Genomic DNA, 17,668 nt, shown 5'->3' with positions numbered 1-17,668 from the left:
AGGAAGGGAAGAGTGACGGAGAGAAAGATGAAAAGAAAGAGACTTCAGGATGGTCGAGTGATGATCAGTGAGAGGCAGAGTCAGGGATGACAGAAGAATAGAGATCAGAGTCAGGGGCTGAAGAGGAGAGACTAGGATCCGGGAAAGGAAAGAGGAAAAGCTATGAATAAGTCACTCCTTACACGATACGTAAATCTGCTTAAACACTGAAGCCATCTCTCCTTAAAACTGGAGGTCAGAAACATAGTAAATGCTTATAAGCTGTGGCTATTCTGTGTCAGACATTGGGCTTTAAGACACTATTCATTTCATCTTGAGTGTTAGCTATTTTCCCCACTGTATAGAAGAAAAACCCAGGCTTTGAGGTGTTCAATAGGACCAAGTAGCTGGTAGGCCGAAGAGCAGGCCTTCAGTCTCTGATGCCAAAGCTTTTAAATTACTGGCTACACTACCTCCTGTAGGCTTATCAGGTGGCTCAGTGGTAAAGACTCTGCCTGTCAGTGCAGGAGACTTGAGTTTGATCCCTGGGTCAGGAAGATCCCCTGGAGGAGAAAATAGCAACCCACTCCAGTATTCTTGCCTGGAGAGCCCAACGGACAGAGGAGCCTAGCTGGCTATAGTCCATGGACATGACTGAGAGCACATGCATGCTAACTCTTAGGAGATCTTCAAGACCAACTTTTCTATTTTGGTTTAGATCTACACCGTTTAGGATATCCCTACTTCCTCCTTAATATTTAGGGAGTACAATGACATTGGAAACAGCTTAACTTAGCTGACCAGATTACAGGGTTCTCTTTTTGAAGGTGATATAGATTTTGGTTCTCAGTATTTGTTGGGTCTTAGCTTTGTTTAATTGGAGAAGGCAATGGCAGGCCACTCCAGTACTCTTGCCTAGAAAATCCTATGGACGGAGGAGCCTGGTAGGCTGCAGTCCATGCGGTCGCTACGAGTCTGACATGACTGAGCGACTTCACTTTCACACATTGGAGAAGGAAATGGCAACCCACTCCAGTGTCTTGCCTGGAGAGTCCCAGGGACGGGGGAGCCTGGTGGGCTGACGTCTATGGGGTCACACAGAGTCGGACACGACTGAGGTGACTTAGCAGCAGCAGCAGCAGCAGCTTTGTTTAATATAACCTGATAGCTCAGTTGGCAAAGAGTCTGCCTGCAGGGCAGGAGACCCAGGTTTAATCCCAGGGTTGGGAAGATGCCCTGGATGAAGCAAATGGCAAACCACTCCAATATTCTTGCCTGGAGAATCCCATGAACAGAGGAACCCAGAGGGCTACAGTCCATGGGGTAACAAGTTGGACATGACTTAGCGAATAAACCACCAGCTTTGCTTAAGAAAGCAGATATTTGTTAATATCTTATCAAGACACCAGTTTATTCCAGTCAGAGTCTATTCTTAATGGTTCTAGAAGGAATTTTTCTTTCTCTCCATCTACTACTCTTGCCCTCTCCCTACAGTTGAATATGTATAGCTAGCTGTTCACAGTTCTAGCGGCCTTCTTGGGGAATCCCCAAGCTCTGTTCTCCTTGAAAATGGCTCTTTTGGGGCAAAGCAATGAGCCTCATGATATGTCCTTGCCAACCAGAGCCATTGTGATTGTAGGGGGAACCACTAGCCATCTGCCTATCTCTTATCTAACCCTGCACATCTGCGTTGGAATATTAACAAAGCCAGCCTGTGGAGAAACCATTGTGGGTATCTGCTTAAACATCATGTCCCCCAATGCAGACTAGTTAACAAATGGTTTTCAACTGGAAGGGAGCTGGCTCCAATCTGACAAACCTTTACTTGAAGTCCTGTTCAAAGTTAAGTATTCCTATTACTGTTCTTGGAGCTGGGTTTCCTCCCAGCACAGGAACCTTAGTTAAACCTGCATCTGTTATCTGAAGGTGAGACGGTTAATCACTTTAAGGAGTCCTGGATCTTAAGACAAAGGAAAAGACCAAGTTGAGCTTCTGCTAGAGACCTCCTTATGTCTCTCTGTCCCCAAGTAAATATTTCATGAATTTATAGGAATATGTGGGAAGGAAATAAAGCCATTTATTTTGCAAATAGCAATGAGGCCTGACACTCAATCTGACAATGGCAAAATCTCTCCTTAAAGACAAAACAAGCAAGCTGCTGCCTTTTCCTCTACCTGCAGAGATCCAGATGCCTATGGGATCCCATCTGGTAGTGCCAGTGTTAAAGACTGCTGCCTTTTAAATATATTTTACTATAGCAGGAAACAGGTTTTAGGCCTGATAATTTTGGGTGAAGCCCTTCATTTACTCTGGAAATCTAAGAGATCTGAACAAAGCTGCTATTAGAATAAAGAACATTTCCCAGTGACTGGAATGCAAGAGGGCAATACCATATTAACAAACCTTTTGTTGTTTGTGAGGTGCTGAGGTCTGGTATGGCAGAGCTGAACTCCCCTCTATAAGAGTAGTCGTGCAAGCTGTTTAACCTTTCTGTACTTCAAGTGTCTTATCTTTGAAATGATATAATGCTACTGGGCCCTTTAGCTTATTTCCAAAGATATCGTGAGACAAAGCAGAGAATATCTGTAAAGACCCCCAAGTTTGCACGTAGAAAAATCTCACGTGCTAAAAATAAATTATAATACCTTGAGTTTACATACTGCCTTTACCCTAGAGTTCAAACCGAACTCTCAATCATTATTACAATCATTGTCTTCCTCTAACGTTTTCCTAAAAGAGTTTGAGGTTGTTTATGGCAGTTGTATGATTCCCTGCATGCCTTTCCTCTCTCCATCTTCAGATCCCAGGAATCAAGAGTTTAAACGGTAGGAAACCAAGGCAGGGAGGAAAAAAGATATGTGTGACACCTCTCAGCAAGAGTGTAGTGAAGCCAGTAGAGCTGACCCGGGTGCGTAACGCCCAAGCCACGGTCCTTTACCGGATTTATAATTTAAACGGGCCCCAAAGCACGAGATTGGCTGGGGAAATGCCCTGATCGCGGTTGGGCTGCTCGCATGGCGTTGCTCAGATACCTCCGGCCGGGCTCCGACGACGTCCCCAGCCTGCAAGCCCGTCGGGCAGCTGTCGAGCCACGGGAGCCCGTTCGTGGGCAGGGCTGGCACGGCTCGGCGGCCGCTGCCCCGTCGCTGACCCTCGCGTGAAGCTGCGCGCACCGAGAGACGACATCTTCCCGGCCGGGCCTCCCGCGCCCGCCGCGGCCCGGGGCGGCGGGGTCGGCCCGGGGGCCGAGGACGGCTCGCGCACCCCTCCGTGGGGGGCGCCCCGACTCGCCGGGGGCGGGGTCACGTCCCACCCGGGCCGCCGGGGGCACGGGCGCTGCGGAAACCTGAGCGTGGCCAAGGAGCGGGGGCTTCCAGGGCCACCTCCCCGGGCGCCTCGGGGCCGCGGTGGGCGCGCCGGCCGCCAACGCCCCCGGGCCGTCGCGGCGACCACTCCCGAGCCTGGTACCTGTGGAGGCCCTTGTCAAGCGCCCGGAGCTCCCCCCAGGGGAGCCGAGCCCAGGACAGACATGCTACTCCCGTTTCCTGCCCCTTCGGAGCGGCGAGGAGTGGGTGAGGCGGGGCCGGGCTGCTGCACCGAGCAGCCCCCAGAGCCGAGGGCGGACGGGCCCCGCGGCGGGGGCGCCAAGGGCCTGCCCGGAGATGGCGGGCAGGCCGGCCGCGGCCCAGCGGCGGGCGCGCGAGGGGAGGGCAGCCGGCGGGAAGGCGCCCCTTCCCTGCGCCCCTTCGCCCTGGGCAGTCTGGCCGACCCGGCCCAGAGGCCTGACCCCGGGAAGGCCCCCGCTTTGAGGCGGGCAACGGCTGCCCTCGCCCAGGCCGCCCGGCCCTCAGGTTGTGTGACTGTGACGGGCTGACTGGGGCAGAGGGCGGCTGAAGGGGACCGGGGCGCTTCTCCCCACTGCTTGGGGGGTGTTGTGCTTTCTGGGGGGTCGGGGGTCACCGCCCTCCCGGGCGAGGTGGGGGAGGGCCGCCGGCGCAGCTGGCCGGCGAGGGGCGGGGTCACGGAGGCGAAGTGTGTGTTCGAGCGAGGGCGTGTGGGGGGCAGGGCGCGCGCGGAGGAGGATCCGTGGTCTGCGCGCAGGCGCGAGCAGCGGGCCGAGCCGGGGCCCTGGAAGAAGGCCGACGGCGAGCGGGGGCGGTGGGCCGGCGGGCCGGCGGGAGGGCGGGCGGGCTGACGCGAGGCGGGGCGGGGAGCCGCGTCGGCGTCGCGGGCGCGGGCGATTCGAGGCCGACGCATCCGCGCGTGCGCGCGCCGGCAAAGTGTCCGCGTTCGAGGGGAGTGACGCGTGCGCGTTCACGTGCACCCCGGAGAGCGGTAAGGAGCGAAGAGAGGCTTGAAGCGGGGTGGGGGCCGAAGCGGCGAGCCGAAGGAGGGGTGGGGAGGCGGCGCCTGCGCAGTGCGCCGCGGAGGAGCTGTGTGTATGTGAGAGTCTGACGGGTTCAAAATGGCGGCGGCTGCTTCAGCGGCTCCTCCTGTGTGAGGGAAACAACACCCCTCCCCGGCGGCGGCGGCGGCGGTGGCGGCTGCGGCTCGCAGAGCACCTTCCCAGCGGCTGGGCCTGTCGCCGCTCTGTCTATCCTGGGCAGGGGGCGCTCCGGGAGGAGGGGCAACGCCAAGGGGGCCCATCCCCCGGAATCCTTCCTCTGCGACTGGGGAGTAGCCGGGGGCTCGTCCCGCAGCGCGGAGCTCGGGCTGAGGGGGAGACGCGAGGGGACCCGGGGCCCCCAGCCCGGCGCACCGCGCCGCTCCCGCCCTCTCCGCCCCCCGGGGCCGGGGCCCGCGTTCCGGGGGGCCGGGGCGGCGCGGGCAGCCTCGGGGCGGCCGGTCTCAGCTGATCGGCCGTCGCTCCCGGGCTCTGGAGGCGGCCGAGCGGCAGCTCGCCGAGGGCACGGCGAACAGGGCGCTCCCCGCGGCCGGGGCTGGTCCGGGGCTTGCGCCCGGGCTGCTGACCGCTCGCCCGGAGGAGGCGGGGGCGCCCCGGGCCCGGCGCCGAGGGGTCGCGCTCCCCTCTCCTGACGCCTCCGACTCCCGGTCTCCAAAGCCAGAAGAGGAGGTTTGATTCAGCAACTGTTTCCTCTCTTTTCCGGGTCGCTCTGACCCTCTGGATACTGGATTGATCCACGGAAAAAAACCGAAGACGACGTTTGGGATTTAATTTTTCTTCTCAGTTTTTGGAATCTTTCACTTCTCACTTGGACAAGAACTCACGAGCAAAATCCCCGGTGAGATTTCCCCCTCCTATCGTTTACCCCCCTCCCCCTTTGGAAGTTTTGGTTCGTTGTGTTATCTAAAGACTTAATGTAAAGTTTCTATTTCTTTTTCCAATGGGTGAACGAACCATTGAAATGCCTTTCCCGGGGGGAACCCGGCGAGATTTGCCATTTTTTTCTTCTCTGGCCCTGACTGTTCCCAAGCCCGGGCTGTCCTCGTCCAGGGGGTGCAAACACGGTTTGCCTCCCGACTTGGGGCGAGGGCTTCCTCCAGGAGGGCTCTGCCACGAACTGCTATTGCAAACTGTGTCATCGGGTCCTCGGGTCTCGTAGCAGTTTTGAAAGGATGCTCTTAAACGTGGCCATAATGTAGTTACAAAAAAGAAAAAAAATCGGCATTCTCTGTGGAAGCCATTATCCCTGAGAATTATTTAGGAAAAAGAAAAACCTTGGTATTAGGGATCGACTGTCGCACAAACCGGTCTTTAATGTTTGGAAAAGATGAATTTGACTTATATGTCTATATAAGTAAAATATCTTATTACTTTAAACAGAAAGATCTGATCAATTTTTGTTTCTGCTTTGCAACTCTCTTGAATTTGTTTCAGAGTTGTACGCATCTTGTGTTGGGGTGGAGCGTTGTTTTGGGAATGAAAAGATCCGGGGAGTTTAGGAAGGACGGCGACGATTGTATACGGATTTTACTAGAGGTGTATAGGAAATTGTTTTGGAGTCTTCATTTCAATCCTCATTTCTTGTTCTCTTTATGTAGTTAGTCTGTCCTTTAGTTTCTATGAAAGAACTATTTTGGTTAGGATCTGGATTAGTTCAGTGCCTGCTTTACCTGGTCAGCTCTAGGAGAGAAAAGTACTACCCGCCCCCCCCCCCCGCCCCCGCGTTTTTTTTTTTTTTGCTAATGTTGCCGTGAAGGGGAGCCTTGCCTATTGTAATCCTGTGGGGAGAAACAAGTGGTGTAGCCCGACTGTAAGGAACTGAAACCATCTTCTTTTGCCTATAGGCCTCAGACAGTTGTAATGTGATTGTTGATCTTGGTTTGGAACCACTTGCCCCAAAGCTGAGAGTTCCCAAACTGGTGAAGAGGAACCCGGTTTCTTAGGAAAACTTTAACTTACACATATCCTAAATACTTCATTGCAAGGGAAAAAGCTTGAGTTCGAGGATGAGTTCTCATCTCTGCTCCTATCATTATTCTTCAGTGTTGCAATCTGGTTCCTAAGGAGGAAGAGGAAGGCAGCCCTGGAGTGGTTTCTTTCTGTAATTTCAACAGAAGAGTGAGAGATGGAACCCGAAGAAGAAAGGATTCGTTACAGCCAGAGATTGGTTAGTATTTACTTGCCTTTTTTTTTTCCCTTCAGTTTTGAAGCAGAATAACTATCTTGTTTCCATTTGTGAAGATACTGTGATTAAAACTTTTCAGGTGTCTTTTTCTCTGCCCCGGAGGAGGAGGGAAGATAATATCTTCTGTGGGTTTTAGGCCAAGTAGTTACAGCCGTAATAGTCATCCTATTTGGAAATGAATGTATAGGTAGCCTTTAACGTCTGCCAAAACGATTGTAAATCAGACGATTTTGTGAATTACAGCCTGACAAGGATTCCAAAATACTGAATTGTAATAAATCTAATTGATTGAATTAGATTAGAATGTAAATTTTAGGAGCAAAGCTATTGGAGGAAGGATAGCTCTGTATAATTATTTTTATAGATTATGGTGTATCAAGATCTGTGGCTTTGATCTGGGGAGTAGAACTAAGGTTTTTTTTTTAAAACACAAATTAACATTGATAGTGTTGAAGGGTATTGATTGAGAGAAGGTAGAATACTGGATGCTGATAAAGTTCTGTATTTTGTATTTTGGGAAGGATGTATGTAATCTCTCTTATGGAAATAAATTTCTACTTAGTAATGATTTGGAGGGAATTAGCTTGTGTCTGCATGAGGATACTTTGTCCTTTAGGCCGTTTTCCTCTCAGGGTTTCCCTGCTGGAGTTAAAGAATTTGATTTTTGTTTTTCTTCATCAAAGAGAGCTTTATTAATACTCACCATATATTCATTTCAGAATTTTGAATTTATGTTTGTAGAGTGGGGAATGAGGAAAGCCACAGAACTGTCTGAATTATGTAAATTTGGTGAACTGAAAGACTTAGAAGATTAGCTAAAGGAATTTATGCTGGTTTTACTTGGCTCTGCATTTTAGACTGAATCTGGAGGAAAAAAGAATGATTCTCTAAAGCTTTTTCTGTTGATCTCCAGATTCTTTGAGAATAACCTGTTCATCCCACCCCCATCCCCCACCCCCCTTAATGTGACTGTTGAAAAGGTGTGGTGTATGTTGGCAAGTATTAATATGTCCAGTAGGCAATAATGTTCTGGTAAACCTTATTTCAGAGGTTTACTTCGCGTTTCCCAATCTGTTGAGGTTATAATTCTTTATCTCCAACTTTTATAAATAAAGTATATCATTAGTGGAATTTTGTACGTTTAGGATTTATTTTTTGTTTTGAAATTTCTTCAGTTCAATTTTTCTTTGGGAAAAGAAAGAAGATGCTGCGAAACTCTTTCCCAGTTAGTTACTGCTATTTGGAATTCGTTTTTATCATGTCAGCTGGTAGGATTGCTGAGCTGTTTTGTAAATAAGAGATGTTGGGATCTAGTCTTTCAAAACAAGTTTTCACATTTTTTAACAAGGTAGAAAGGTAGTGGTAAGTGTGATTTTTGTCCTGGTAAGTTTTTTTTTTAATTGTAAAATGATTGCTACCTGTTGCACACATTAACCTTTCTTTATCTAGCATATTTTTCCTTCTGGTTTGTGATTTTGTAAAGTGTTGTGTAAGAGGATAAAGCACAAATTTTGGGAGAATCTTTCTTACAATTTTGGGTAATAATCTTGGAGTTTAGAGTGACTGATGTTTGTTTTCCTTTTTAAAATTACATGACAGAATTATATCTGAAGTGTAAATCCCTTCCATAACATAACTTTTGATGTGATATTGGTGGCTTATTCGAATGGCGGTGTGCCTACCGAGCTCTTAATGGCTCTGTGTCAAACACATAGAATTCTGTATTAGGTTAGTTATTTGAGGAATTTTAAGACTAACATGAAGATATAAAGGCTAATTTTTGCAGTAGTTATAACACTGTGTCTCTTTAAAGTAGGTCAGAGTATAGAATTTAGTTTTCCTTTGCAGTTACTGGCCATGGAACATAAAGTTTGAAAGAGAATAAATGACAGGTATACTAACTTCGCTTTATGATTAAAGTTTGGTTTCATGCCATATATTTGTCGAATACAATCACTTAGTATATTGATTACAGTCTTACCAGCTTTTACTTCCATATTGTTTTAGAGGACAGAATCTAAATGGTGGTCCCTCTGACATATCTTCAAAACTGCTTCTTGGGAGAGAAAATGTAGCTCCAATATTAACAGTCCGAGTCCAGACTCTGTTGGAACAAAACTTCTTTATATCGAGAACCTTTCACGTATCTTAAAAAGAAGAAAGTTGTGTCCTTACTAATAAGAACATGTATAATTCATGATTGAATAGATCCTCTTTAATGCTTTTAACTGACTTGGATTTGGTGAGATAAATTATGATGTTTATATCATCTTTGTGACAAGTCATCTTTTAAAACATCAGAAATGATTTTTAAAAATTGGCTTTTCTTTTGTCAAACTAGTATTTGTGGAGGAGAATTACACCTTTGAAGATGGTATGTATGTTTTTAATGAAAGTATTTTGTTTTTAATGAAAATATTAGTAGTTTTGTGTATAGAATTCTAGAAGAAAGCCAGATAGCTCTCCATGGCAAGTTGACATCCCTAAGGAGGTATTTAAGTGAGAGGAATAGAACCTTCACTTTTGGTGATGGGTGGTTATTTGGTTGTCCTGAGGTAAAGATGACTTATTTCTGTATTTCTAGTAAATTTGGATGTAGGACCTTACTGAGAAACTGTCAGGTACTAATTATGGAACTTTTGTTCCTTAATTTGGTTTCAGGAGCCAAAGTGTTGGAGCAGTTTTGAATGCTTGTCACAGCCATGTGTATTTAAGTGTTCATTTACAGGGAATGTTCTACATAGTATTTTAGAGTTTCTTAGTCTAAAATATTAGTTAAATCCTTAGCGGTTGTAGTTGATGGTCTTTTAGGTTTTTGAAGTCACACCAATTCTGAGTAGTTCTTGCTATTGCATAGAAAGTCACGGGCAAAATAATGTGCGTGAAAGTAAATGAGTAAGGTGTAGTTACATTTGGTATGGAGAAAATTCACTAGCCCCTGCCAAAGGCAATTGTAGAAACAAATGAATGACTAAATTAGTGTAAAAAGAAAGCGAAGACAGTATACTTCAGACAGTATGCTTCAGGGTAAGAGAAGTTATACTTTTTTCTCTTGACTTGAGCTGGTACTGTTATCTGAAGGGAAAGATGCTGATTTACTTAAGAGTTCAGCTTGCTTGTCAATCTTGATGATGAAATTAAGAGATTTTCTAAAGGATGTTATTACACTGTTGGATGCTCCATCCTGTTAATGTGCCTTATATATGATTCTCTCTGAAGTAGCTGAATCATTTATATGTTGCAGGAAACTGAGGGCACCAATCCCTTATGATATTTTCACCTTCCTTTGGGTTATCCTTAAAATTGTATCCCCCGATTCAGGAGCAATGAACAGATTAACCCTTTTACAAACAGTCCCACTTTGAATGTCCCCTCTGTAAGGTTTTTCTGGCCAGGAATAGACCAGGCAACACAAAAACCTAATTTTAAGCCATTTTTTTCCCATAGCTTAACAATTAAAAAAATTATAGCATGGTCTAAATCATTGAATTTGCTTGTTTATAATTATTCCATTAGACTTAACTGTCAGTCTCTATTGGTGAAAGAGTACATTGTTGCAGTCTCTTTCCTAGTAATATAGGAAAATCTTATTGCCTATTTTTGGTATTCAAAATGCAGATGATGAGGGAGCTAATTTTTTATACTTAAGCATCAGTCTTCCACAGTGACCTGTATTTTGGGAATCCAAATACAGAATGAGGGATGTATTTAAGCCCTATTCTTTGTTTTATTTTGCTGAGCACTCATCACTATCATACTTAAGTTTGTTTGTGCATATATCTCCGTTTTAGAGTGTAAGCTCCTTGAGATTAGGCGCTTTGTTTTTGTTTGTGATGTCTACTAGATGCTTTGAATAGTGCCTGACACATAGAAAGTGCTTAATAAGTAGCCTCAAAAAGAGAGAAGAAAGTGCTCTCAGTCTGCAATATATAGAAAATGCTCAATAAGTATTTGTTGATGTTGTGGAAACCCTGCATAAATACTTTTTTTCCCCCCTGAGTTTTCTTGACTGCTAGGAATAGATCAAGAATGGAGCAGAATCTGGTGTACAGGGATGCACACACTGTTGGGGTTTTGGGTTCTGCAGTATGTACATAAGAACCATAATGCCTGAGCTCTAGCAAATGAAGAGCGTGTAGCAAACCTGCCACGTGAACGTATTTATAGTATTTAGTACTATTGCCTAGAAAATCCCATGGATGGAGGAGCCTGGTAGGCTGCAGTCCGTGGGGTCGCTAAGGATCGGACACGACTGAGCGACTTCACTTTTCACTTTCACACATTGGAGAAGGACATGGCAACCCAATCCAGTGTTCTTGCCTGGAGAATCCCAGGGAAGGGGGAGCCTGGTGGGCTTCCGTCTATGGGGTCATACAGAGTCGGACACGACTGAAGCGACTTAGCAGCAGCAGCAGCAGCAGCAGGCCACTGAAACAAGACAGTATTAGTTAACTGGAAAAGCTCAGTCTGAATTTTAAGTTCTTCATCAAATCCTGTTCAGTTCAGTTCAGTCGCTCAGTCATGTCCGACTCTTTGCGACCCCATGAATCACAGCATGCCTGGCCTCCCTGTCCATCACCAACTCCCGGAGTTCACTCAAACTCATGTCCATTGAGTCGGTGCTGCCATCCAGCCATCTCATTCTCTGTCGTCCCCGTCTCCTCCCGCCCCCAATCCCTCCTAGCGTCAGAGTCTTTTCCAGTGAGTCAACTCATCGCATGAGGTGGCCAAAGTATTGGAGTTTCAGCTTTAGCATCAGTCCTTCCAGTGAACACCCAGGATTGATCTCCTTCAGAATGGACTGGTTGGATCTCCTTGCAGTCCAAGGGACTCTCAAGAGTCTTCTCCAACACCACAGTTCAAAAGCAAAACCTTCTATATTAAGGTTTTTGCTGACTTTTAAGACAAGCTTATGGTTGTGAAGTTGAAAGTGATGGTGGTTGTGTTTATCTCAAGTCTTGGTTTTGACTATTAAGTTGGGGAATGGATACATTTGATATATACCATGCAGAGGGACATAACATTCTTATTTTATGTCTCTCTTTATTTTTCTTCTTAGGGAATGGACGTCCTTAGTCAGGTTTTATTAATTTGCTCTCTTGGTCTCACTTTTGGGATAATACTGTGTTTTTGCATTGTGCTTTCCTATCAGCAGAGCTTAAAATTCAGTAAACATTTATCATGTGTTAGGTATTGGGCCAGGTTCTTTCAAACACGTTACCTTATTTAATCCTAAAAACAACCCTGTAAGGTAGATGGTATAATTTTAAACCTTAATATTTTTATTATGGAAGTCGAGGCCTAGGGAGCTGCCTTGACTTGACCAGGATCACAAAGTTGATAAGGGGTGGAGCCAGACCTTGAACCCTGTTTCTCCTTTCACTCCGTGTCATCTCTCTCGCAGTGTATTTCATACCGAAAACAAATAGGTACTTCTGTTGTAGGAAGTTGTAAACTGAGAGTTTTATCTTTTTTTGAAGCTACTTTTGCAATTTCTTTTAAGTAGTTAATGTAACTACTTAATGTCCTAAATGAGATGGCTGCAACTACTTGACAGCCAACATTTGATCATGTTTTTTAAAAGTTAGTGTGTTCTTTCATTTTTTTTTGTCAATTCTGAACTTATTGCACTTGGTCTATTAAAATAGCAATATTTGTGTAGTTTGTATATATGTCTTTTATTTATGCATGTCACTCATCATTGTTTTCTGTTTTAAATTTTAGGTTCTTGGGGGTTTTCTCTATCTGTGAGTACTTGGTAAAAACTTAAAGCATAAAGATAAAAGGCAGCAGATAGTGACCAAACCAGTGGTTTTGACAAATACAGTGGTGAAGGCCTCCTTCAGGTAGGTAGAGGAGGAGGGAAGAGGATGGCCTTGCAGAAGGTAAAGATAGCATAAGCCTTACTATGGAGTGGGGGGTCTGGTAAGCTGTTAGGTTAATAGGACTAAAGTAGATGATTTGTTTTGGGAGGTAGTGTTGATAATGTAGGGAACACATTTTAAACAATTATGAAAGCTGGGTATGAAAAATAGAGAGCCACTACAAGTTATGGTTTATTTTTAATTGAACACTGATTTGATCAGAGTGTTGTTTTAGGAGTAATATTTTTGTAGTTTTATGTCAGGAAGGTGTCTGAAAGAAGATTGAAACAGATTACCTCTTGAGGTGATAGGTACCTGCACTTAAGTACAGTGGTTCTCAAACTGTGGTCCCCTTACCAGCAAGGTAGATCTTATCTGTGAATCTGGGAGCTGCGCAGAAATGCTTATTTTCGGACCCTGCCCCATTCTTGCTGGATCAGAAACTCTGGGGTTGGGGCCCAGCGACCAGTGTTTTTAACAAGCCAGGTGGTTTTGATTCGTGCAGAAGTTTCAGAACCACCACTCTGGGGTGTGGATAGTAGAAATGGAAAGGAAGGATAGAAGCAAGACACTTGGGCAATGAATGACTGACAAAACTTGCTGTCTGATGGATGGCAGTGTATTTTGAAGGAAAAGATTGCTTGACTGGGGATTGTGAGCCCAGAGTCCTTGTACAAACTGCATTAGCAACTCTAGCTTAAAACAAGAGAACTGACCTGTTACTGAGGGAGTTGTACTGCTAAGTGAATTCTGAGGATTCTGGAGACAAAGATAAATGAATTAAGGTGGACTCTGGGATTATCTCGATTATCAGGAAGATCAGTGGGAGGGTTTTTAAAAGAGGGAGGTGAGAATATTGGTGGATATTTTAGACAGTTGGGACAGATTTATTTAAAGCAGAGATTCTCAGCTGGGGGTGATTTTTGCCCTATCGGGGGAAATTTGGCAATATCTGGAGACATTTTTGATAGTCAGACCAGGGGTGTACTGCTGGTATTTTAGTGAGTAGAGACTAGGGATGCTGTTAAAACATGCCGTTAAACATTTCCTACAACAGAGAATTATCCAGTGTTAATAGTGGGAGTTTGAATTCAGATTTAAAGAGAGAAATTCAGTCAGTGGGTTCTGGGTCTCCATCCTGATTATCTTCTGTTAATCTTAGAGGTTTAAGTCCAACACGGAACATCTTGAAATCATCTCAGATTGCGTTTTTCAGGGCTTTGCCTAAATAAGCATGAAATGGGTTTTTTGTTGTTGAATTTTCACAGAAGTAACTTCATGGTCATGACAAGTCCTCAACCTAGTTGCAGATTTCTTTATTACTCCTTTTAACTTATTCCCTGGTAGCTCAGATGGTAAAGAATCCACTTTGCAATGTGGGAGACCTGGGAAGATTCCCCTGGAGAAGGGAATGGTTACCCACTCCAGTATTCTTACCTGGAGAATTCCATGGATGGAGGAGCCTGGCAGGCTATAGCCCATAGGATCGCAAAGAGTTGGACATGACTGAGTGACTTTTACTTCACTTATTTATTCTAAGATCAACTAATGTGGGTAACCAAAGTAAATACTCACTGTCTTGAGATCAATAATAAAGTTACAATAAATGTTTTGATACTCTCTTTGAAGAATAGAAAAAAAAGATAAAGGGTTTGGTATTGACACGAGAAAATATTGAAATATTGTTCATTACCCTGTGGCTGAATAACCCATGGCTCTTCCTGAGAAACAGTGATGAACTGGTTGTGACCCTCAATGTGAGTTTAAGGTAGCCCCAACCTTAACTCATTTCCTTATATCCCTGGATCACAGAAGTTACAAATGCTTTTGTGTCAAAACTTTTTTGTATCATCTAGCCAGCCCTTGGAGAAGGCAATGGCAACCCACTCCAGTACTCTTACCTGGAAAATCCCATGGGCGGAGGATCCTGGTAGGCTGCAGTGCATGGGGTTGCTAAGAGTCAGACACAACTGAGCGACTTTTCACTTTCATGTATTGGAGAAGGAAATGGCAACCCACTCCAGTGTTCTTGCCTGGAGAATCCCAGGGACGGGGATGCCTGGTGGACTGCCGTCTATGGGGTCACACAGAGTTGGACACGACTAAAATGACTTAGCAACAGTAGCCAGCCCTTCCTTTTTTTGACAGTAACTTCGAGAGAGTGTAGATTTGTAAATATAGTGCTTGATTTGTAGTATTTTAATCATTTCCAAAGTACGTTTCTATTTTTTGTCTTTTGGTCATCTTATTGTTTTGATAACCACAATTCTGGGAGTTGCTAGGAAATGGGAATGGGGCTACCATGTTACACAATTCCGGAGGGTATCATTCACATTTCTTAAACTGTGTGAAAGATGCCACTGGAGTTGCACAGGGTGCAAAAGAAAAAAAAAGGGGGGGTGCTTTTTGGATGGATGAGATAAACGAAAAGCCACCTTGTATATTTGAAACAGGGGGAGAAAGTCCTGTCTGATAGATAGTAGTACACATTAATTGAGTGTACATTGTGTGCTTGGTACTGGCATTTTACATATATTAACTAATTTAATTTTTAGCAACCCCTTGAGGTAGGTTCTATGATTCCCATTTTCTGGTTTGGAAACTGAGGCATAGTGCAGTTAAGTAACTTACCAGAGGTTGTAAAGCTAAGTAAGTTGAGCCAGTGGCTCAGACAGTAAAGAATTCACCTGCAGTGCAGGAGACCTGGGTTCAATCCTTGGGTCAGGAAGATTGTGGAGAAGGGAATGGCAGCCCACTCCAGTATTCTTGCCTAGAGAATCCTGTGGACAGAGGAACCTGGCAGGCCACAGCCCACGGGGTCGCAGAGAGTCGGAGACTACTGAGCGACTAAGCATGCATACAGCTAAGTAGGGAAAGAGCCAGGATTCATGGTAGGCAGTCTAAGATACACTGTCTCTTCTTCATCTTCATTGGAGTACAGCTTGTAAATGTTTTGCCATTTAGGGTGTTCTCCAAATCATGTTTTCTCATTCAGGAGATTCATTCACTTAAATGTTTGCTGAATACTTAATCTGTGTTAGGCACTTAACTTGGGCCTTGCTTTTTTAGAACTTTAAATAACTGTGGTTTCAGGTAGTGTTGGATACTTTGAAGATATTAAGAGGGGGGATGAAATACTTTAGTGTGGGGATCACTCCTTGAGCTTGGGTCATTGGTAAAGGCTCAGTGAGAAGATTGTGTTTTGTAACTGAGACCCGAGTGATGCGGAGCCAGTCTTGTGAAGATCAAGGGCTTGAATGACCAGATCTGGGTCAGCAGAGCTCTAGGCTGAGGGATCTGCAAAGCCCTGAGGTAGGAATGAGAAAATGTTTCAAGCACTTAACCACATGTCAGGCACCAGGCAGAGTGCTTGGGATACAGTGAGGAGCCAGGGAGGCATGGTCCCTCTGCCACAAGAGTACAGTGTTAGGGAAGTCAGATATTAAATACTTAATGCTAGTGATGTTAGTTATAGTTACACAAAGGACTATAAAGATAAATATAGGAGGCAATGAAGGTGTATAATAGGGTGACGTAATCTAAGCTTCAGGAGTGCCAGCAGGCATTAGAGAACACCTTTTCTTGAGAAAGCCTTTAAAGCCGACACCTGAAGGGTGACCATGAGGTAACCAGGCAAAAGGGAGAAGTGATTATCATAAGCAAAGCTGCCCCCCTTGCCCCACCCCACCACCGAAGTTGAAAGGAATCTGACATGTTTCAGGAACCTACCAGCCAAATAAAACCAGAAAGAACAGTGTAACTGGAGAGAAGTGAGTGGTGGAGACAATTAAAATCAAGGTTCAGTTCAGTCGCTCAGTCGTGTCCGACTCTTTGCGACCCCATGAATCACAGCACACCAGGCCTCCCTGTCCATCACCAACTCCCGGAGTTCACTCAAACTCATGTCCATCGAGTTGGTGATGCCATCCAGCCATCTCATTCTCTGTCGTCTCCTTCTCCTCCCACCCCCAATCCTTCCCAGCATCAGAGTCTTTTCCAGTGAGTCAACTCGTCGCATGAGGTGGCCAAAGTATTGGAGTTGCAGCTTTAGCATCAGTCCTTCCAATGAACACCCAGGATCGAACTCCTTCAGAATGGACTATCAGGGGTCAAGTAGGGCTTTATTGTGAATGCAGTGGGAATGCAGAAGTTCAGCAGAGGAGTATAACATGCTAGTATCAGTAGACTAGTATCAGTAGCTGCCGTGTAGAGAAAGGATCAGGGAGAGACAAGAATGGATTTGGTGAGACCGATGGAAGCTACTGTGGTTCAGTTCAGCCGCTCACACGTGTTCGACTCTTTGCAACCCCACGGACTGCAGCACACCGGACTTCCCTGTCCATCACCATCTCCCGGAGCTTACTCAAACTCAACGTCCATCGAGTCGGTGATGCCATCCAGCCATCTCCTCTGTCGTCCCCTTCTCCTGCCTTCAGTCTTTCCCACATCAGGGTCTTTTCCAGTTAGTTCTTCGCATCAAGTGGCCAAAGGATTGGAGTTTCAAATTCAGCATCAGTCCTTCCAATGAATATTCAGAACTGATTTCCTTTAGGATTGACTGCTTCGATCTCCTTGCAGTCCATGGGACTCTCAAGAGTCTTCTCCAACACCGCAGTTCAGAAGCATCAATTTTTTGGTGCTCAGCTTTCTTTATAGTCCCGTTCTCACACCCATACATAACTACTGGAAAAACCATAGCTTTGATTAGATGAATCTTTGTCAGCAAAGTGATGTCTCTGCTTTTTAATATGCTGTCTAAGTTGGTCATAACTTTTCTTCAAAGGAGCAGGCATCTTTTAATTTCATGGCTTCCGTCAGCATCTGCAGTGATTTTGGAGCCCCCCAAAATAAAGTCTGTCACTGTTTCCCCATCTATTTGCCATGAAGTGATGGGACTGGATGCCATGATCTTAGTTTTCTGAATGTTGAGCTTTAAGCCAACTTTTTCACTTTATCAAGAGGCTCTTTAGTTCTTTGCTTTCTGCCGTAAATGTGGTGTCATCTGCATATCTGAGGTTATTGATGTTTTTCCCGGCCATCTTGACTCCAGCTTGTACTTCAGCCAGCCCAGCGTTTCTCATGATGTACTCTGCATATAAATTAAATAAGCAGGGTGATAATATACAGCCTTGACGTACTCCTTTCCTGATATGGAACCAATCTGTTTTTCCATGTCCAGTTCTAATTGTTGCTTCTTGACCTGCATACAGATTTCTCAAGAGGCAGGTCAGGTGG

General features: G+C 45.4%; 1 protein-coding gene across 1 annotated transcript in view; it reads left to right on the top strand.

Moving 5' to 3' along the window:
* The first annotated feature begins 4,190 nt into the window (after nucleotides 1-4,190).
* KDM2A (lysine demethylase 2A) overlaps nucleotides 4,191-17,668 on the top strand; it is a 93,803-nt gene continuing 80,325 nt past the window's right edge. The window contains exons 1-2 of the mRNA XM_055415416.2: nucleotides 4,191-5,222; nucleotides 6,428-6,551. Of these exons, the coding sequence (XP_055271391.1) occupies nucleotides 6,510-6,551 (42 nt within the window). The 5' untranslated portion in view covers nucleotides 4,191-5,222; nucleotides 6,428-6,509. The remainder of the gene's footprint in view (nucleotides 5,223-6,427; nucleotides 6,552-17,668) is intronic.

The sequence above is a fragment of the Moschus berezovskii genome, chromosome 25 (genome assembly GCF_049115385.1).
Source record: "Moschus berezovskii isolate FMDL1 chromosome 25, NW_MosBer_1.0, whole genome shotgun sequence".
NCBI classification, from domain to species: Eukaryota; Metazoa; Chordata; class Mammalia; order Artiodactyla; family Moschidae; genus Moschus; species Moschus berezovskii.
This window is presented reverse-complemented; position numbering and strand designations above follow the sequence as displayed.